Consider the following 15,822-nt stretch of genomic DNA (forward strand, 5'->3'; position numbering starts at 1 on the left):
CAGTGGTTTTGTGCAGGCTGTTTTCCAATCGCCCTGCTACCGTGTGAGGGCCTCTGTGCCCCTGGTAGTGAGATCTCAGAGCAAAGACGCAGTTTGGGCAAAAGCCCAAACTCCTTCACGGCTAATAAAAACTAGCTGGAGTTTCCTTTTTGTTTTTTTTTTATCATAAAACTATTATTGTTTATTCTGCTTGGGATTTAGAAGGGCTGAGTATAAAGAAAAGACCAATTGACTAACGGCATTTATATATCCTAAACTTTAATATCTATACTTCAAATCCCATAGGATCTCACATACATGCTATATGTAAAATTATTAGAAGATTTCAATTAATTTATAGGTACAGCATGCAGAAGACCTACAAATATTTCCAAACATATTTTCCACATTACAGTTCTTAAAGTCAGTGTATCTATTGATTTAACGGGAAATCGTTCAACGTCTATAAATTGTACATACTGAACTAGAGGGTAACGGCTAATTCCTCGTAAAGGGACAAAGGTTATTAAGCAGTGGAGAGGGTCTGGACTCACACTAATGTGGCTGCCTGACCGCAGAGCTGAGCATCGCCTTTCTCAGGGTGGGAAGAGCACTCGCTCACGGGCAGGGAAGAGCACTGATGAGCGAGAGCGAGAGCAGGAGTAAGAGTGAGGGGGAGCTCTGGCTCTGGCTCAGCCACTCTGCTGCCTTGGTGCACAGCACATCCTTCCTGCAGCTTGTATTTCTTTATCTCTGAAACAAAGGGGGTTGACTAGATCTGGAGACCTAACTATTTTAGGAAGGTTATCAGGTCTAGACTAAAGAGAGGACCATTTCGAGATAGTGGGAGGGGGGTTCTACACACATAATACATTGGGAATCACTGGAATAAAGAGGAAATGACACCAGTTAAGTAGTTTACACTGTGTGCTTTCAGGAATCACCTGGACATTTTGGGCCTCAGTTTCTTCACCTGTGAAATGGGAGATTTGAACCACATGGTCTCCTTGTCTCTTCCCTGTAATGTCAAGATTCTAAGGAAATAGAACTGAGGTTCAAAAGTCTGGGGTGACGTGACTATGAAGGATTGACAGCTCAAAACCCCATTCAGGCTTAAAATTCTCTAACTCTACATGTTTCTCTAATGGAAGTGAGAATTCTACAGTGAAAAAGTAACTCACCACTCATGTGGACCCTCCCTCTGAAAAGGCACTTATGCACTCTTTTTGCTTAGAAGAGACTACATCTTCAACAAATTGCAAAGAAAAAAAAAGAGGGAAACCTACAGGTTAATAGGGACTCAAGAGACGCATCACTTGCTCAGGTCCTGATTTGAACTGTAGAACACCCCGGTGAGAACCACAGAAATCTGAACACCGACTGACAGGCTATTTGATGATATTAAAGAATCACTGCTAATTTTTCTAAAGTTAATAAGGGTAATGGTACTGCTACTATGTTTTTAAAAAGTTTTTATCATTTAGGGATACATACTAAAATATTTACAGATGAAATGATACACCATATGACATTTGTTACAAAATATTCTAGTTGAGGGAACGAAGGGGGTACAAATGAGATAATACTGGCCATGGTTGATCATCGTGGACGCTGTGAGATGGACACATGAGATCTCCTTATACTCTTCTATTTTTGTGTGTGTTCTAAATTTTCCATGATAAAAATGTGGTAAAGGACACCTTGAAAATGGTTATTAACATGTTGTTTTACAATTAATCTACCTTAGTTTCTTTTCAAGAACTGTAAACAGCCTGGGCTATTGTGGCTCAGTGGACTGAGTGCCGGCCTACGAACCAAAGAGTCACTGGTTTGATTCCCAGGCAGCACACATGCCTGGGTTGTGGGCTGGATCCCCAGTGGGGAGCACTCGAGAGATAACCGCACATTGATTATTCTCTCCTTTTCTCTCCCTCCCTTCTCTCTAAAAATAAGTAAGTAAAATTTTTAAAAAAGGAAGTATAAACAAAATCGGTCATAAATTCAGTCATCTAAAATCAAGGTAGGCATTTACATATCATGTCCTTGGACTACATATTAATAGTTCGGATGACCGTAGAACGAGCTATACTTTTGCCCAAAGTGGAAATGCCACAAAACAATCATTGTATTTTTTAAATTACCAGTAGTTTTTCCATTAAAATATCTTTTAGATGTTCTTTTTCATTCAAGAAAACAGTGTCCTTAAAACCAGTAAAAGAAACAAAGGCCAACCTTTTCAAAGTTACTTTAACTAAAAAATCTATACTTTTGGGCCCTGGCTGGTGTAGCTCAGTGGATTGAGCGCAGGCCTGTGAACAAAAGGGTCGCTGGTTCCATTCCCAGTCAGGGAACAATGCTGGGTTGCTGGCCAGGTCCCCAGTATGGGGTATGCAAGAGGCAACCATACCTTGATGTTTCACTTCCTCTCTTTCTCCTTCCCTTCTCCTCTCTCTAAAAATAAATAAAATCTTAAAAAAAATCTATACTTTTGGAAGGGAACTTGAGGTTTATCTCTTTGAATCTCCAGTTTATTCATCTCTATTAACAAATGAAATATTTAATTACTTAAAAGCCTGTTCCAAAAGTAAGCATAAAACCAGAGGTTTAAAATCAGAAGACCCATGAAAACACTTCAGAGAGGGGTACTATTTATTTATTATGTAAAAATTTGAAAAACACATAATTATCGAGACAGAAAGGCCCAGAATGCAGTGCTGCTTGGGTATCACTATTTTCCCATCTGGCTCACATCTTAAATATACTTTGCCCCTACCCAGGCAGGACCCACTGGACATGGTGAAGGACAAGTGTTTTTGCCAGAAGTAGTCACCATGAATATGCAGTAGTGCTTGAGGAATTTCTATTTACCATTTAGGATATTATAAACACACAGAATCATCAAATTGAAAATCAAAAGGCAGTTTTTTTGAGAAAGAATCTAGTTCTGTAACATATACAGATAGATTAGGCCAAGCCTCAGTTAAAGAATAAACTCACCAGAACTCTTAATTAACCATGGATTTTACTGTCAATGCCACCAGAACATTTTCTATCACATTTTGGTGATGGTACCTCTCTTGATATAATATATGAGTACAAATCGATCTACTTCAATCTCGAAAAAAAAACATTCACACTAGAAATAGTTTTCACATAAAGAAGCTGGAACCACAGATGCTTTAAAGCTCAAAGTCCAGTTCTCTGATGGACACTAATTTAGTGCATTGTGAGTCAACTCTAAAGGAAACAAACCAGAAAAAACTAGACAACTATTTGAAAGCACAAGATCTAGAGTAGTTGGCACTATGCTCTTATAGAAACCAGGGGTCGAAAACCAGCCCCAAGTGCCTGCTGCCACAGCTCTTACAAGACTTGATGACCTTGAACTGTAATTGCTGAAGAAGAACCTGGCCCTGCTTCCACCAGCCTATGAGTTTGTTGAGCAACTCTCTCATCTTCATACCCTTAACAACTGCAGACCACATAGAACATGCCTGGCAAATGTTTGTTTAATGAGGGAAGCAGGTGTATGAGGAGCTGGAGGGTTAAAAAAACATTACGGACATACTCAGAGTGCCCCGTCTTCCTTGCTGATGTATGTCTCTAGGCTAGTAATCATGACTTACCTAGGGAAGTTTATGTAAATCAAGTATTTGAAAAGTAAAATACTTGCTATTTAAACCACGGGAATCTTCTATTTAAAAAAAATAAGCCTATGGTGAAGCCACTTGTCATAGGGAACAATCAGCACCTTCGCAATGAATATACATTTTTACATTCTGAGTTTGCTGTCAGCAGGAGACACGTGGCTCAAACCTACACTTTGCTTCACCATCTCCAGAGCGACCCTATTCCACGCCGTCTGAACCTCTCCGTCAGTCTAAAAGGGGATCAAATACACTGACATAATCCAGCTTCTGGGCAAGTTCTATCAGTATTGTCTGCACTCTATTTTTAAATTCCAATGGCTAGAGATTTCTCCAATAATGGTGTCCTGGAGGGCAGCCAATGCTCCACGGAAGCCAGCTTCTGGGCTGTCAGCTGCCCTTGGTTGGTATGAGATGGCCAAATAACACAAGAGTTCTTGGGTGGGGAGCTGACTGCCAGGTACATGGCATGTCTCTCTGTCTTTAAAGTAAAACCTGAAGCAACAGAGTTGTAGTGCTCTATGAAACGGCACACAGATGAGTCCTAATCAGAGGTGTTGGGCACGTAGCAGGCATTTGATAAGCACTTGTTAGTTATTAGCCTCAAGATAAAATGACTTAAGTGGCATGTTTCCAAGTGCTGACCAGGGAGTCAGCTTGGAACAGAAAGAAAGACTCAGCGGTAGCAGTGACCCGTAAACAAGAACAAGCAGTGTGGTCATCTCTGGCCACCCAGAGCAATAAGGGCAGCGATGGCCAACAGTTGGATTGGACAAAGGTTTAAAGTTTCATGTAATGTTTCATGGATGTACACCAGGGTTGCCAGATTTCGAAAATGAAAATACAGGATGCCCAGTTCAATTTGAATTTCAGATAAACAAAGAATAATTTTTTAAGATATTTAGGTATTCACTGCATGAGACAGACTTATACAAAAAAATGATTTACTGTTTATCTGAAATTCAGATTTAACTGAGTGTCCCGTATTTAATCTGGCAATCTTAGCCTAGACGGTAGAAACAGACAGTGAATCACAGATCTGATTCCACCAAGATTTCTGAAACACTGTTTACAAAAATGCTTAATGAGCTTTAATACAGAGAGTGAAGAATCACCTTCTTGAGTGGAAAAATGATCTTGATCAGAGTTGCCTACTCTTGGGACATAGGGAAGGGAAGGACAAAAGAACAATACAATTAGGACAGGGTTTCTCAACCTCAGCACTACTGACATTTTGGGCAGGATAACTCTTTGCTGTGGGGCTGTCGTGTGCATTCCAGGACGTTTGGCAGTATCTCTGGCCTCCACCGGCTAGACGCCAGTAGCACATCCCACCCTACCCCGAGTTGTGACCACCAAAAATGTCTCCAGATATTGCCAAATGTCCCCTGGGAACAAAATCTCCTCTAGTTGAAACCACTTAATTAGAAGAAATGGTCAAGTAAACAGAAAGTGTCATATCCATTTACCGGCGGTCAGATAACAAACGATTCTTCTCAAGGGAGAGATTTTCAACTTGCCCCAGGTCCCTCCAAGCCCCTAGCAAGGATGAGAAGGCCTAGTCGCTTCAGCTAAGGCCATCAGAAACCATTCAGCTGCCAGAAGTGCTCGAGAAGCGTCTTTGGGGAGCCAAGCCGACGGAGCTCCGCATGGCAGCGCACACATCCCGGCACGAAGGGCGTCGCACCCAGCCTTTGAAGACGTTCCTTTCAAGTTAGCCTCCCTTCCAACTAAACTTTTCCCAAATCTCTTCCTGCCATTTGGAAGTTGAGTGATTCTCAGCTGAAAAGGCCTGTATATACGAGGTGCAGATGGCAGCAGTTACGGCCCTCACCAGATGCTGCAGTCTCTAATTTGATTGAAAGGATATAATTAGACAACAGAAACACTTTAATGAAAGAGCAAAACATGGAGGGAGGGAAGGATTGAAGGCCCTTAACTGATGCCAAAACACCCACCAGTAATAGAGGCTTTGAGTCTGGGGAAAGGGAAGGGGAAAGCCCCTTAAAAGGACAGTCCCCATCCTGTTTATTTCCCCACAGAAATAGGAATAGGGATTTTATTATTGTAGATTTCCACTGTATTTTATGTGGGAACAATCTGATTAAAACCAGAAGGGTCTTCGGAAGAACATCAAAGAAAAACAAATATGGCTTCTGTGGTCATTATTAAAAATATTTTTACCAGCCCAATAATTTTCTTTGAAGATGAATTTTTATAGATTGAGCAGCAGCAAGTAATTTACATACTGCGATGGCATTGGTTAACAAACCCTACTATTCAACAAGAGAACTACTTAGTCGCCATACTTTCATCCAATTTTAGGACACCAACCAAGGAGCATGAGCAGCCATTTAACATATGTCTGGGAGGAAACCATGGAGAGTGAGTCCTCCGTGCTGATGCAGCAACTATTTTGAATCATCGTTAAAAGTTGCCTATGCTGGTTTTGCTATTTGCTAGCTTTCAGACTTTGAGTATGAGTATAATGTTCTGCTTCTAACCAAGAATCTGACCAAACTGAAAGAAATCCAGCCCTCAAAACCTGAAGTTGCTAATATGCTGTGACACTCGAGTTTGGAAGCGGCTGCAGCCTCCTCAGCCCACGAGAGGCAAGGCCCTGCCCTTGTGGTGAATTGAACAATAAACGTTTAATGCTTTGTCAGGGATTAAACCAATGGTGAAAGAAAAGAGACACTGGGCCCAGCAGAAGGGCATCCCTGAGTGGGTCCTGTTATCCTGAGTAGTGGAGAGGTAACCTTGCATGTGAGGTGGCCTAAACTCTTTTGTCTGCTGGGTGCTTCCTAGCACCCAACTATACTCCTCTTCGAACTGGTGCACGTTCAGGCTAGGGAGATGTTTACCTAGAAAGAAGATTAAAAGTGGTGGAGAGAACCCTGGTTGGGTAGCTCAGTTGGATAGAGCATCATACTGATATGCCAAAATTGTGGGTTCGATCCCCAGTCAGGGTACATACAAGAATCAACCAAGGAATGCAAAATAAGTGTAACAACATATCCATGTCTCTCTTTTGCTCTTGCTCTCTTTCTCCCTTCTTCTAAAATCAATAATTAAAAAAAAAAGCAGGGCAGAGGTGGACACTTCTTAGAGGAGGAGAAGGCAAGTTTCTCTAGAGTGGCTATCTTTGAGTAGTATGAATACCCTGATGACATTTTTGCAATGACCTCTTTCCTTCCCCTTTCAGTCCAAATCCAGGACAATATCTCAGAGGTGAGGTCTGGAGAAGTCTTGCCATCTTGACATGAAGACGAGAGAGAGAGAGAGAGAGAGAGAGATGGAGAGGGAGAGGGAGAGAGAGAGAGGGAGAGAAAGAGAGAGAGAGGTAGGCTTTTCCTCCTAGACTTCCACATTCCAGCTGGAGTCTCAGGTCTAACAGAATACGGAAGGAATGTCCATTATTGTTCTCAGGGACTGCAGAGTGAGCCAGCCAGGAACAGGGCCTTGAGGGAACCTCACTTCTAAACCTGTATGAGTAGTTTTGCAAGGGACGCATCCACTTCCTCCTCTGTTGTCCTTATTCAGGAGGCAAAAACTCAGAAAAAAAGCTACAGATCCAAACGTCCGCCCTCTCTCGAGTGTTTTGCATTAACTGTTCCACAGCACAAACACAATCAAGTTGGTATGTTTGAATGTTTCATGTTGTTTTTTCAAAAATGTTTTAATTAAAACAAAATAATCAGTCATGCTAAGCACATTGTTGTTTTTTAAAGGCCACTTTAAAAATGACAATAGAACCAAGGAAATAAAATTCAACTGTTTAGGAAAGTCACAGAACTTTGTTTTCTTCTTCTTCCTTTTTTTCCTGGCTGTTTTTTTCTAAGTCTCAGGGCTGCTGCCACCTGCTCCTGGGCCTTTTCTCTGAGAAACAGATCTCCCAGCCGCTTGTTCCCAGCAACATCTGCATGGCTGCACAAACCATGGGCCGGTTCCAAGGCAGGCACTATGTTCTTTACGTAGTGAATGCTGAACCATACTGAATTTCTTTTTAAAGGTCTTTTTAAAGATCCAAATATATGCTCATGAACTTCCCCTGCCCCTGCCCAACATGTATCTTTTAAAAAATTTGGGGGTAAAATAATACATAACATAAAATGTACCATTTTAATTACTTCTCCCATATGTCTTTTAAAGTCGGTTAACAGTAAAAGGTTCATTCATTCACCAAAATCAAACCTCCTTGTCACCTTTCCAGACCAGTGAAAAAATCAATACGTGGGGACCCACCGCAGGGCTTGGCGAAGCACAGCCCGTGGGCCGGACCTGGCCCAGTGCCTGCTTTCGTACAGCAGCCTGTGAGCTAAGAATGGCTTTTAAACCTTCACATGGTTGAAAACAATCAAAAGAAGAATTCGTGTGACATAAAAATTACATGAAATTCAAATTTCAGTGTCCGTCAAGTTTTACTAGAACACAGCCGTGCCAATTCATTTACATTTTGTCTAGCGCTGTTCTGCCCTACACAGTCCGAGTTGAGAGACTGCGCCAGAGCGGGTGTGTGGCTCGTAAAGCCCGAATCATTTAGTTTGGCCCTTTACAAAAGTATTTGCCAACACCTGACCTAGAGCCTCAGATGGGATTACAGGTTCAAAAATGCGAGACTAAAGTTGATACATTGCCCATTACCAAAAATCTCTAATCCATATTAAGAAACTTCTTAAGGCAATATATTTTATCTTCAATATTAATAGCTGTTGATCCAACTATGCTAAACCATACATATTTAATAATATCTATATTAAGTGCACCGATTTGCTGTTTATTCGTAATGAGACAAAATGGAACTACTTTTTGTATTAAGAGCTATAAAAGGCCTCACTGTATACCTCAAAATTAAATAGCTTTGTCTAGGGGCCAAACCAAAATTTCACAAAAAGGACAGGCGTCTTTGATACCAGGAGAGTTTTGACAGCTTTGCATTTCTTAAAATAGTCAAAGCACAGAAGTAGCTGGCACGCATGTCGGTCCACTTCACTGCTCTCAGCCCCTGTGTTGCATACAGGTAATCCGATGAACGTTAATGAGGTCCCCAAGAAGGACAGGGCTCGCTCTCTATATAGCATGAAGATCTCACTGTTAGCGGAACTGATAGGTTTTATGGCCAGATACACTGCTGGCTAATGGGATGAATTCTAGATGAGGAGTTAGAGGAGAATGAGCACCAACTATAAAACATTTGTTCACGGCAGATGTAACCTGAGTTGAGAAACTCTGTTGCCGCACACCTGATAGCCAAATGTAGTGAAACACCCAAGCAGGTAGTTTGCCTTTGACAGGAAACTCAAATAGCCCAAGTCTACCCCGGCTTCTCTGTTCTTTCTACCTCTTGGTTCTCCCTGCAGGTCAATAAATTCCAGACGGGAGCTCACTTTGAAAAACCCATCAGCCCCATCCATGGCCCTGGCTGCTTTCCTGCTTGAAAAGGGAGTCTAGACTCCACCATTAATCTCTACCTTCCTCCTATCAGTTGTGAAGGAAGGAGAGAATCTTAGAGGAAGAATGGAGAGGAGAAGGGAGATCATTTGGGGTTGGCTACACACTGTAATTAGGAGTAGCATTGACGGGGAGTGAGCTAACTGTTTTTATAAAGTCAGCATTCAAAAATGAAAACCACCGGTAATTTAAATATTACAAAATTGTACAGAATGTAAGTACTGAAATAATTTTTTCCATCCACAAAATTCTAGAGAAAATTACAGTATCAAAAAATATAAAATGGCAAGTTTGGCATATCCTCAGAATAAAGCTTTTTTTTTTTTCTAATTGGAGAGGATTTTAAAAACTAGTGAGTGGGTCGACTCTAGATAGGCCGTGATGCTTAAGACCATATGGTATCTTCTTAAAACTGCCTTCCGGAACTAAAGAGGAAAAGTCACAAAAGCACTGATTTACCAGGGCAATAGGAAAAAAGAGCTGACGAGGCTCAATGAACTGGGATTTTGGGCCATTTATCATAAATTCTTTCACAATGGTTATTTATTTGTCCCTACCTCAGACCCCCAAATAAAAAAAGCACACCAGTGTCTGAGGTTCAAACCATGTAAGAGCTGCTGCGTTTGGCCCTGCCTAGGAGAGCAAAAGTGCCCGGGGAAAGGGTGCCACCTTCCAACCAGTGTAAGCATGGTGCTGCCTCACTGAACACTTTCCAGAGCTGCTGCTCGGCCCTTTCCAGAAGGGAACCCGTTCATTTCCACCAGTACCTCTCTCTCCTTAGAGGACATTAAATCCTGGCCACACAGATGGCAAAGTGGTGCTAAGGGGTTACTAGGTTACAGTTCTGTTGACACATCCTGGCTCTCAGAAAGTTCCTCCTTCATTCCTCACATTGGGCAAACAGTAGAAGCGATCAAACTTGTGTAGAAGTTTTTGTAGAGGTCCCCTAGAAGGCCACCACCAATTACTCAGAAACCACTTCCTACGTTGAAGATTTACAGTACTTGGAGACACCCCCCCCCCCATACACACACCCACACACCAACCCCTTCTACTGAACTAAAGCCAAGCTCTGCCTTTTACAGGGATTAATCAGACTGGAAGTTCAGAGCATTCTCAGGGCAAATAAGGTGCCTAGCACTTGGTGAACTGTGAAGCGCTATAAAAAGTATTATTAAGATGTTTAGCGACTGACTTCTGTATGTGGGTGTGTACCTGCAGTGTATCATTTAATCTTCACAACACCCTGCATGGGAGTTATATCATTATCTCCCCATTTACAGAGGAGGAAAGTGAGGCTCAGAGAGCTGGAGGGATGGCCCAAAGTCACACTGTAAGTGACAACACCAAGTCCTATCTTTTTCACTGATTCAAGCCGGTAAGTAAACAACGCAACTCTGAGTTTTCTTTCAGCAGCAAAATCCTGTCTTTCTGACATCACAGCTTGCGACTTTGGGGGGAGAACCCACAGGTTAGTCTTCATACTCAGGCAAAACGGCAATGAACTCCTGCCTTCTTTTCCACCAAAGCCCAATTCTCAACACCCAAACGACCTGCAGAGAAACATACAACTGGGCCAGACAACGCCTTCATGCCTGATCTTGAACTTGGAGAGTTCTGCTGCAAGGAAGGATGTGTATGGAAGCTACGCAAAGTCCCAGCTTCCATCCTGGTCCAGGACTCCTCCTCGGGAAGACCTGGCCTTGGCCTTGGCCATGGCCTGGGGAGCGGGAGACCCTATTCAAAGGGCGGGGCTACCCGGGAAACGGGGCTCTGTACCGCACCCTCAGGACAAGCACCCTAAGCTCAGTAGCGGAGAAATTCCCCATCGCTCCGTCCTTCCCTCCTTCCTCTCCGAGCAGGGCCAGCACCCAGCCAAGCAGCAGTTCAGAGCGGCCCCGAGGGGTAGGGCGAGGGCGGTCCGGCTGAGCACAGCGGACCGTCCCGGAACCCGGACCTGCCTCCTGCCGAGCGGGCAAGTCAACTCGTTTCCTCGCCAGGCAGAAGTTACGGCGTTGGGCCAGCGGGGCTGGGCGCCCGCTCCTCTCCCTTCCGCAGCCGTCCCGAGCGAGGAGGCGCTGGGGTCCCCGCGGGTGAAGAAGCGCGGGGGCGTCGTTGTGGGGCTTAGGGAGGGGATCCTGTCCCGGGAGGGGGCGTCGCTGAGTGGCTTGGGGAGGGGGTGCAGCGTCTTGAGGCGGGGTGGGGGAGCGCCCGGACCGGGGAGCGTCGTTGAGGGACTGAAGGACGGGACCCCAGGAGGTGCAGAAGCCGAAGGGGCGTCCCTGCCCCGGGGAGGCGCTCAGGGACTTGGGCACGGACCCCGGGTCCTGAGACAGAGGAGACGTCCCGGCCCCGGGGGCGTCGCAGGGACGTCCGGCGAAGGGGTCTCGGGAGGTTCTGAGCAGAGAGAGGCTCCCAGGTTCCGAGGCAGGTGGGCACCAACCCGGCCCGGGGCGTCGCTGAGGGGCCTGTGCGGAGCCCCGAGTCCTGGGGCGCGGTACTGGCTTGGCCCGAGGGGGCGTCGCCGAGGGGCTTGGGGAAGGAGTCCCGGGAGGTAGTGGCGAGGGGATGGGGGCCCCCCGGCGGGCCCCGCGGGCGGGCTCTGCACTGGGCCGGCGTCGGGGGTCACTCACTCACCGGGACGGGGGCCGAGACCGGGGCTGGGCGCGGGCCGCGCCGCCAGCGTGAGCGCGGCGGCGGAGAGCAGGGCGAGGCGGGCGGCGGGCGGCGCCATGGGCCGTCAGTGCGGGGCCCCGGGGCGCGGCCCGGGGGAGAGGGGGCAGCGCAGGGAGCCGGGGGCGGCCATCGGAGCGGGACGCGGGGCTGGGACGTGGCCCCGCCCCGGCCGCCCGGCCGCCCCGCCCCGGCCCGCCCTCCTAGCGCCGGCACCGCTCGGGCCGCCCCGGGGCCTCCCCGCTGCCCTGCGAGGCCCGAGAGGCGGAGCCGACTGCGCACGCCCGCCCGACCCCACCCTCGCGCCGCGCCTGCCACTCACGCCTCAGGCCCCGCCCATACTCCCCTCCTCACCTGAGCCCGCCCCCCGCGGAGCATTTTATTGGTCCGATCGAGGGGCGGAGCCAGCAGGTGAGGGGCGGGGAGTTTGGATCCCCGCCTTCGAGTCCGCAAGGGAAGGTTTGGCCCAGACTGGAGCCGGCCGGGCGCCCAATGACCCCTGTTCCACCCTCACTCGGGTCGTGACCCGAGCGCGGGCTCAACCGCAGGGATAGTAATCAGGACAGCAGTTTGAAAACCGCGTGGCTCATCGTGGTGGTTAAAGCGTGCTCTGGAGTGAGCCTATCCTGGTCACGTCCCCCTCGGTCACCTGTTAAGGCCTTGGGCACGTGTGAAGAGAAAATAGCTCCCTTATTTCAATGTCCTCGTCTGTTAAATGGGGGGCGTTTATAGCAATTGCTCCCAAAGCGGTGGTGCTAAATGAAGCAGTGTATGGAAACTTTTACGCACTCAGTAGGAGCTTGGAAAATGTTGAGTTCCTTTCGCTTCCCCAATTCTTACAGCCACAGAGGCAGCATACCGCGCCCGGTTCCGAATCCTGTCGCACATCCTTTGTCAACTGGAACAAGTTGCCTACTCTGTCTCAGCCTCAGTCATCTGCAGAACCGGAATCATAAAGGGCCTTCACAATGTTAGGTGACACGGAAGCAAGTGCAGCGCCTGCCATAGAGAAAGTCCAGAAGTGATGGGGCCATGACTGATGCTTTCTCACGCACTGGGGCTCAGAGAGCGCAGGCTTCCACAAACTATCGGCCCCCGCGTGGGAGGCCTTTGCCCTTCCCAGTCCCCCAGGTTTCCCCCAGCTGCAGTCGGGGTCTGCCGTGGGCCTCCCTCCTCCCCCACACTCCCCCAGGCAGAGGAGATTTTCCTTCGGCTCCCGCCTAAAGCGCCGCGGTGACGCCCGGAGAGGCAGGTCTGGGCGGCGCGCCGGGCCCTTTCAAGTCCCTGGTCCCGGACTTGCAAGTGCGGGCCTGCGCCCGGCGCAGCGGCGAGAACATCTGCCCTTGTGTGCCGACTCGCCGCGCCCAGAGTGGGTCTGGACCGGTCCTGGCCCGCCTTTGGTGCACCGGCCTCCATGTCCCCTCGCCACCCCGGAGCCGCCCCCTCGCCCACTCCCAGGGTCCACCTCCCCGCGAGCTGTTCCCAGGGCTGGGCCTCAAAGGCGCAGCTACCTCCCACCAGGTCTCTCAATCTTGGTCCCTTTCCACCCACACGATCCAGAGCTGCGGCAAGAAGAATCTTGTCCAGTCATTGTTTTCACGATATCATTCCCGAGTTCAAGAATTCTCTGGGCTTTTTACTGGAGCGGGGGGGTGGGGGGGACACCCCCCACCGAGCCACACCTGGTCCCTGAGGACACACTCTTCACTTCCCACCTGGCTCTCACCCTCTCTTCTCCACCATTTTGGGCCCTTCCCACTTCCAAAACCTCCTCCTCCGGTAGGACCTGGAACTCTTTTCCCCTGCCTTGTGTCCTCGCAGACAGGCGCAGGCGGGGCACACAGAAGGAGCGTGAAATGAGAAGATGCAGGTGAAACCATCAGCAAAAAGTAAGCACTCAATAAAGGTAAACCTTCCTCCACTCAACGACTACTCAGTGAGAGGAAACGGGAGGAACGTAGAGCATGGGTGGTGAGCTGCAATTGAGTATATGGATATGGAAATATACTGTACACCTGAAATTTATGTTATTAATGTTACCTCAATAAATTTAATAATTTAAAAAAATTCAGCGAGGAACATGCCAACGGCAGAAAAAGCACAACCTTACATTCTAACCTAGAGGAGAGGGCCAGCCGACCCACATGAAAATAACGTGAATTTCAGAGAGCACAAAGTACGGCAAAGACAAGAAAATGATATTGGCAGAGAATGATCTGTGGACTGTTTGAAATAGGTAGCTGGGGGAAAATTTTAGCAAAGCAGGATATGGCTCTCAACAATTTACCAGGCTTTTTTGCATCTCATCCCAGTATTTGAGGAAGGGGCAGACAGGAAGTTCCAAGTAAGGGTTTTTTGTTTTTTAGTGTTTTTCAAAGTCTGGGGATTCCTGCCTCATGATAGTAGCTTTGGCCTGTCCTGCGCCCCCTGCTGGAAGGCACCCCTGCTGGGTGGGTACCAGCCCTCTGTCCTTCACTTGGCCCTCCTGGCCCTTGCACAGCTGGAATGGACTATGTGATTTGCAGGGCCCAGTGAGAAATGAAAACGTGGGGGTCTCTTGTTTAAAATGATTAAGAATTTTAAGATGGCGAACACAGGTCATTAAACCAAGTGTGAGGTCCTTTCAAGTTTGGGCACCTGTGTCACTTCGCAGGTTGCAGGCCCATGAAGCTGGCTTGTATAACAGATAGTGTGCAAGGCCCTGCCCCCACTGGCTGCTATGAGAAACATCCCTCATGCCTTCCCCAGGCTTCCCTCCCCTCTTTTCCAGCTTAAAGCCCAGCACAGGTGATGGAAACAGTGCACAGAGGCTAAAAATACAGCTGAGCCAGCCTAGGTCAGGGCACTTAATGGCTCAAGGTCTTTTGCTCAGCTATGTAGTTCTGGCCCCTGGCAAGGAGCAGTCTAAGATATTCATTTCAATGCTTTACATGCCTTGGTCGGTTAGCAGCTTTATTTCATGGAAAGAGTGAGGGCACTGAGTGTAGCCCCTGGGCCTCCAGGAAGATGTTGGTGCTTGTCTGTTTGCCTCTTGTGTTCTGCATTCAGACCCTTTGATTCCTCGGTGGGCAGCAGGATTTTCCAAGAAGGTAGGGGATCGCAGCTGGCAGAGTTTGGGTGATCCTGGTATCTTTGAAACTCCAGTTGGGGTCATTTCTGCTCACAGGGCAATCATGTTGTAGCGAGCACTGGATGAGGAGCCTGATTATAATAATAACAACGATAGCAGCCCTGGCTGGTGTGGCTCTGTGGACTGAGCACCGGACCGTGAAGCAAAAGGTCACCGGTTCAATTCCCAGTCAGGACTCACGCCTGGATTGTGGGCCAGGTCCCCAGTAGTGGGCGCATGAGAGGCAACCACACATTGATCTTTCCCTCCCTCTTGCTCTCCCTCCCTTTCCCTCTCTCTAAAAGTAAATAAATAAAGTCTTTTAAAAAAACGATAGCAAACATTTATTAAAAACACTAGTAAACTCTAGGTAGGGTGCAGTGTTTGCTGTTGCATTTCACAGAATCCTCCCCATAGCCCCTGTGAAGGAGGCACTCTTACCACTCCCCTCACACAGAGAAGTGAAATGGTTCATCAACAGGTCATATAGTAGTGGAGCTGGGCTTCAAACCCAGGCAGTAGGACTCTAGGACTACACTCCTAACCACTGTGGTAAATTGCCTTCTTGTCCTTACAGGGTTCTGGTGACACGTGCTCACTGAGGACTTCCTGACCAAGTTTAGCGTGAGGTGAGTGAGGCATTCAACTCAGGCACAAAATTTCAGAAGGCCCCAAAATCTCAGTAATCAAGATGAAGAAATAAGTATTATTTAATAGGGTTTAAAAATATGTCGAATTTATTTAATTAACTGTTTTAATGAAATATCTTTAAAAATCTAGCCTAGCCCTGACCTGTGTGGCTCAGTTGGTTGGGCATCATTCCACAAAGTGAAGGGTCACCGCTTCGATGCCTGGTCAGGGCACATACTGGGGTTTTGTCCCCAGCTGGGGCATGCACGAGAGGTGACCAATCAATGTTTCTCTGTCATATTGCTGTTTCTTTCCCTCTTTTTCTCCCTCCCT

At 47.3% G+C, this 15,822-nt stretch overlaps 1 protein-coding gene across 2 annotated transcripts in view; it reads right to left on the reverse strand.

The window, feature by feature from the left end:
* KREMEN1 (kringle containing transmembrane protein 1) overlaps positions 1-11,896 on the reverse strand; it is a 58,239-nt gene extending 46,343 nt beyond the window's left edge. The window contains exon 1 of one of the 2 annotated variants that reach the window (XM_045826812.1): positions 11,715-11,896. In XM_045826812.1, coding sequence (XP_045682768.1) covers positions 11,715-11,811 — 97 coding nt within the window. In that variant the 5' untranslated portion in view covers positions 11,812-11,896. The remainder of the gene's footprint in view (positions 1-11,714) is intronic. The other variant, XM_045826813.1, reaches the window with a different exon arrangement.
* Positions 11,897-15,822: the final 3,926 nt, after the last annotated feature.

Source organism: Phyllostomus hastatus, unplaced genomic scaffold (genome assembly GCF_019186645.2).
Source record: "Phyllostomus hastatus isolate PE091 unplaced genomic scaffold, TTU_PhHast_1.1 phas_scaffold_760, whole genome shotgun sequence".
Classification (NCBI taxonomy): domain Eukaryota; kingdom Metazoa; phylum Chordata; class Mammalia; order Chiroptera; family Phyllostomidae; genus Phyllostomus; species Phyllostomus hastatus.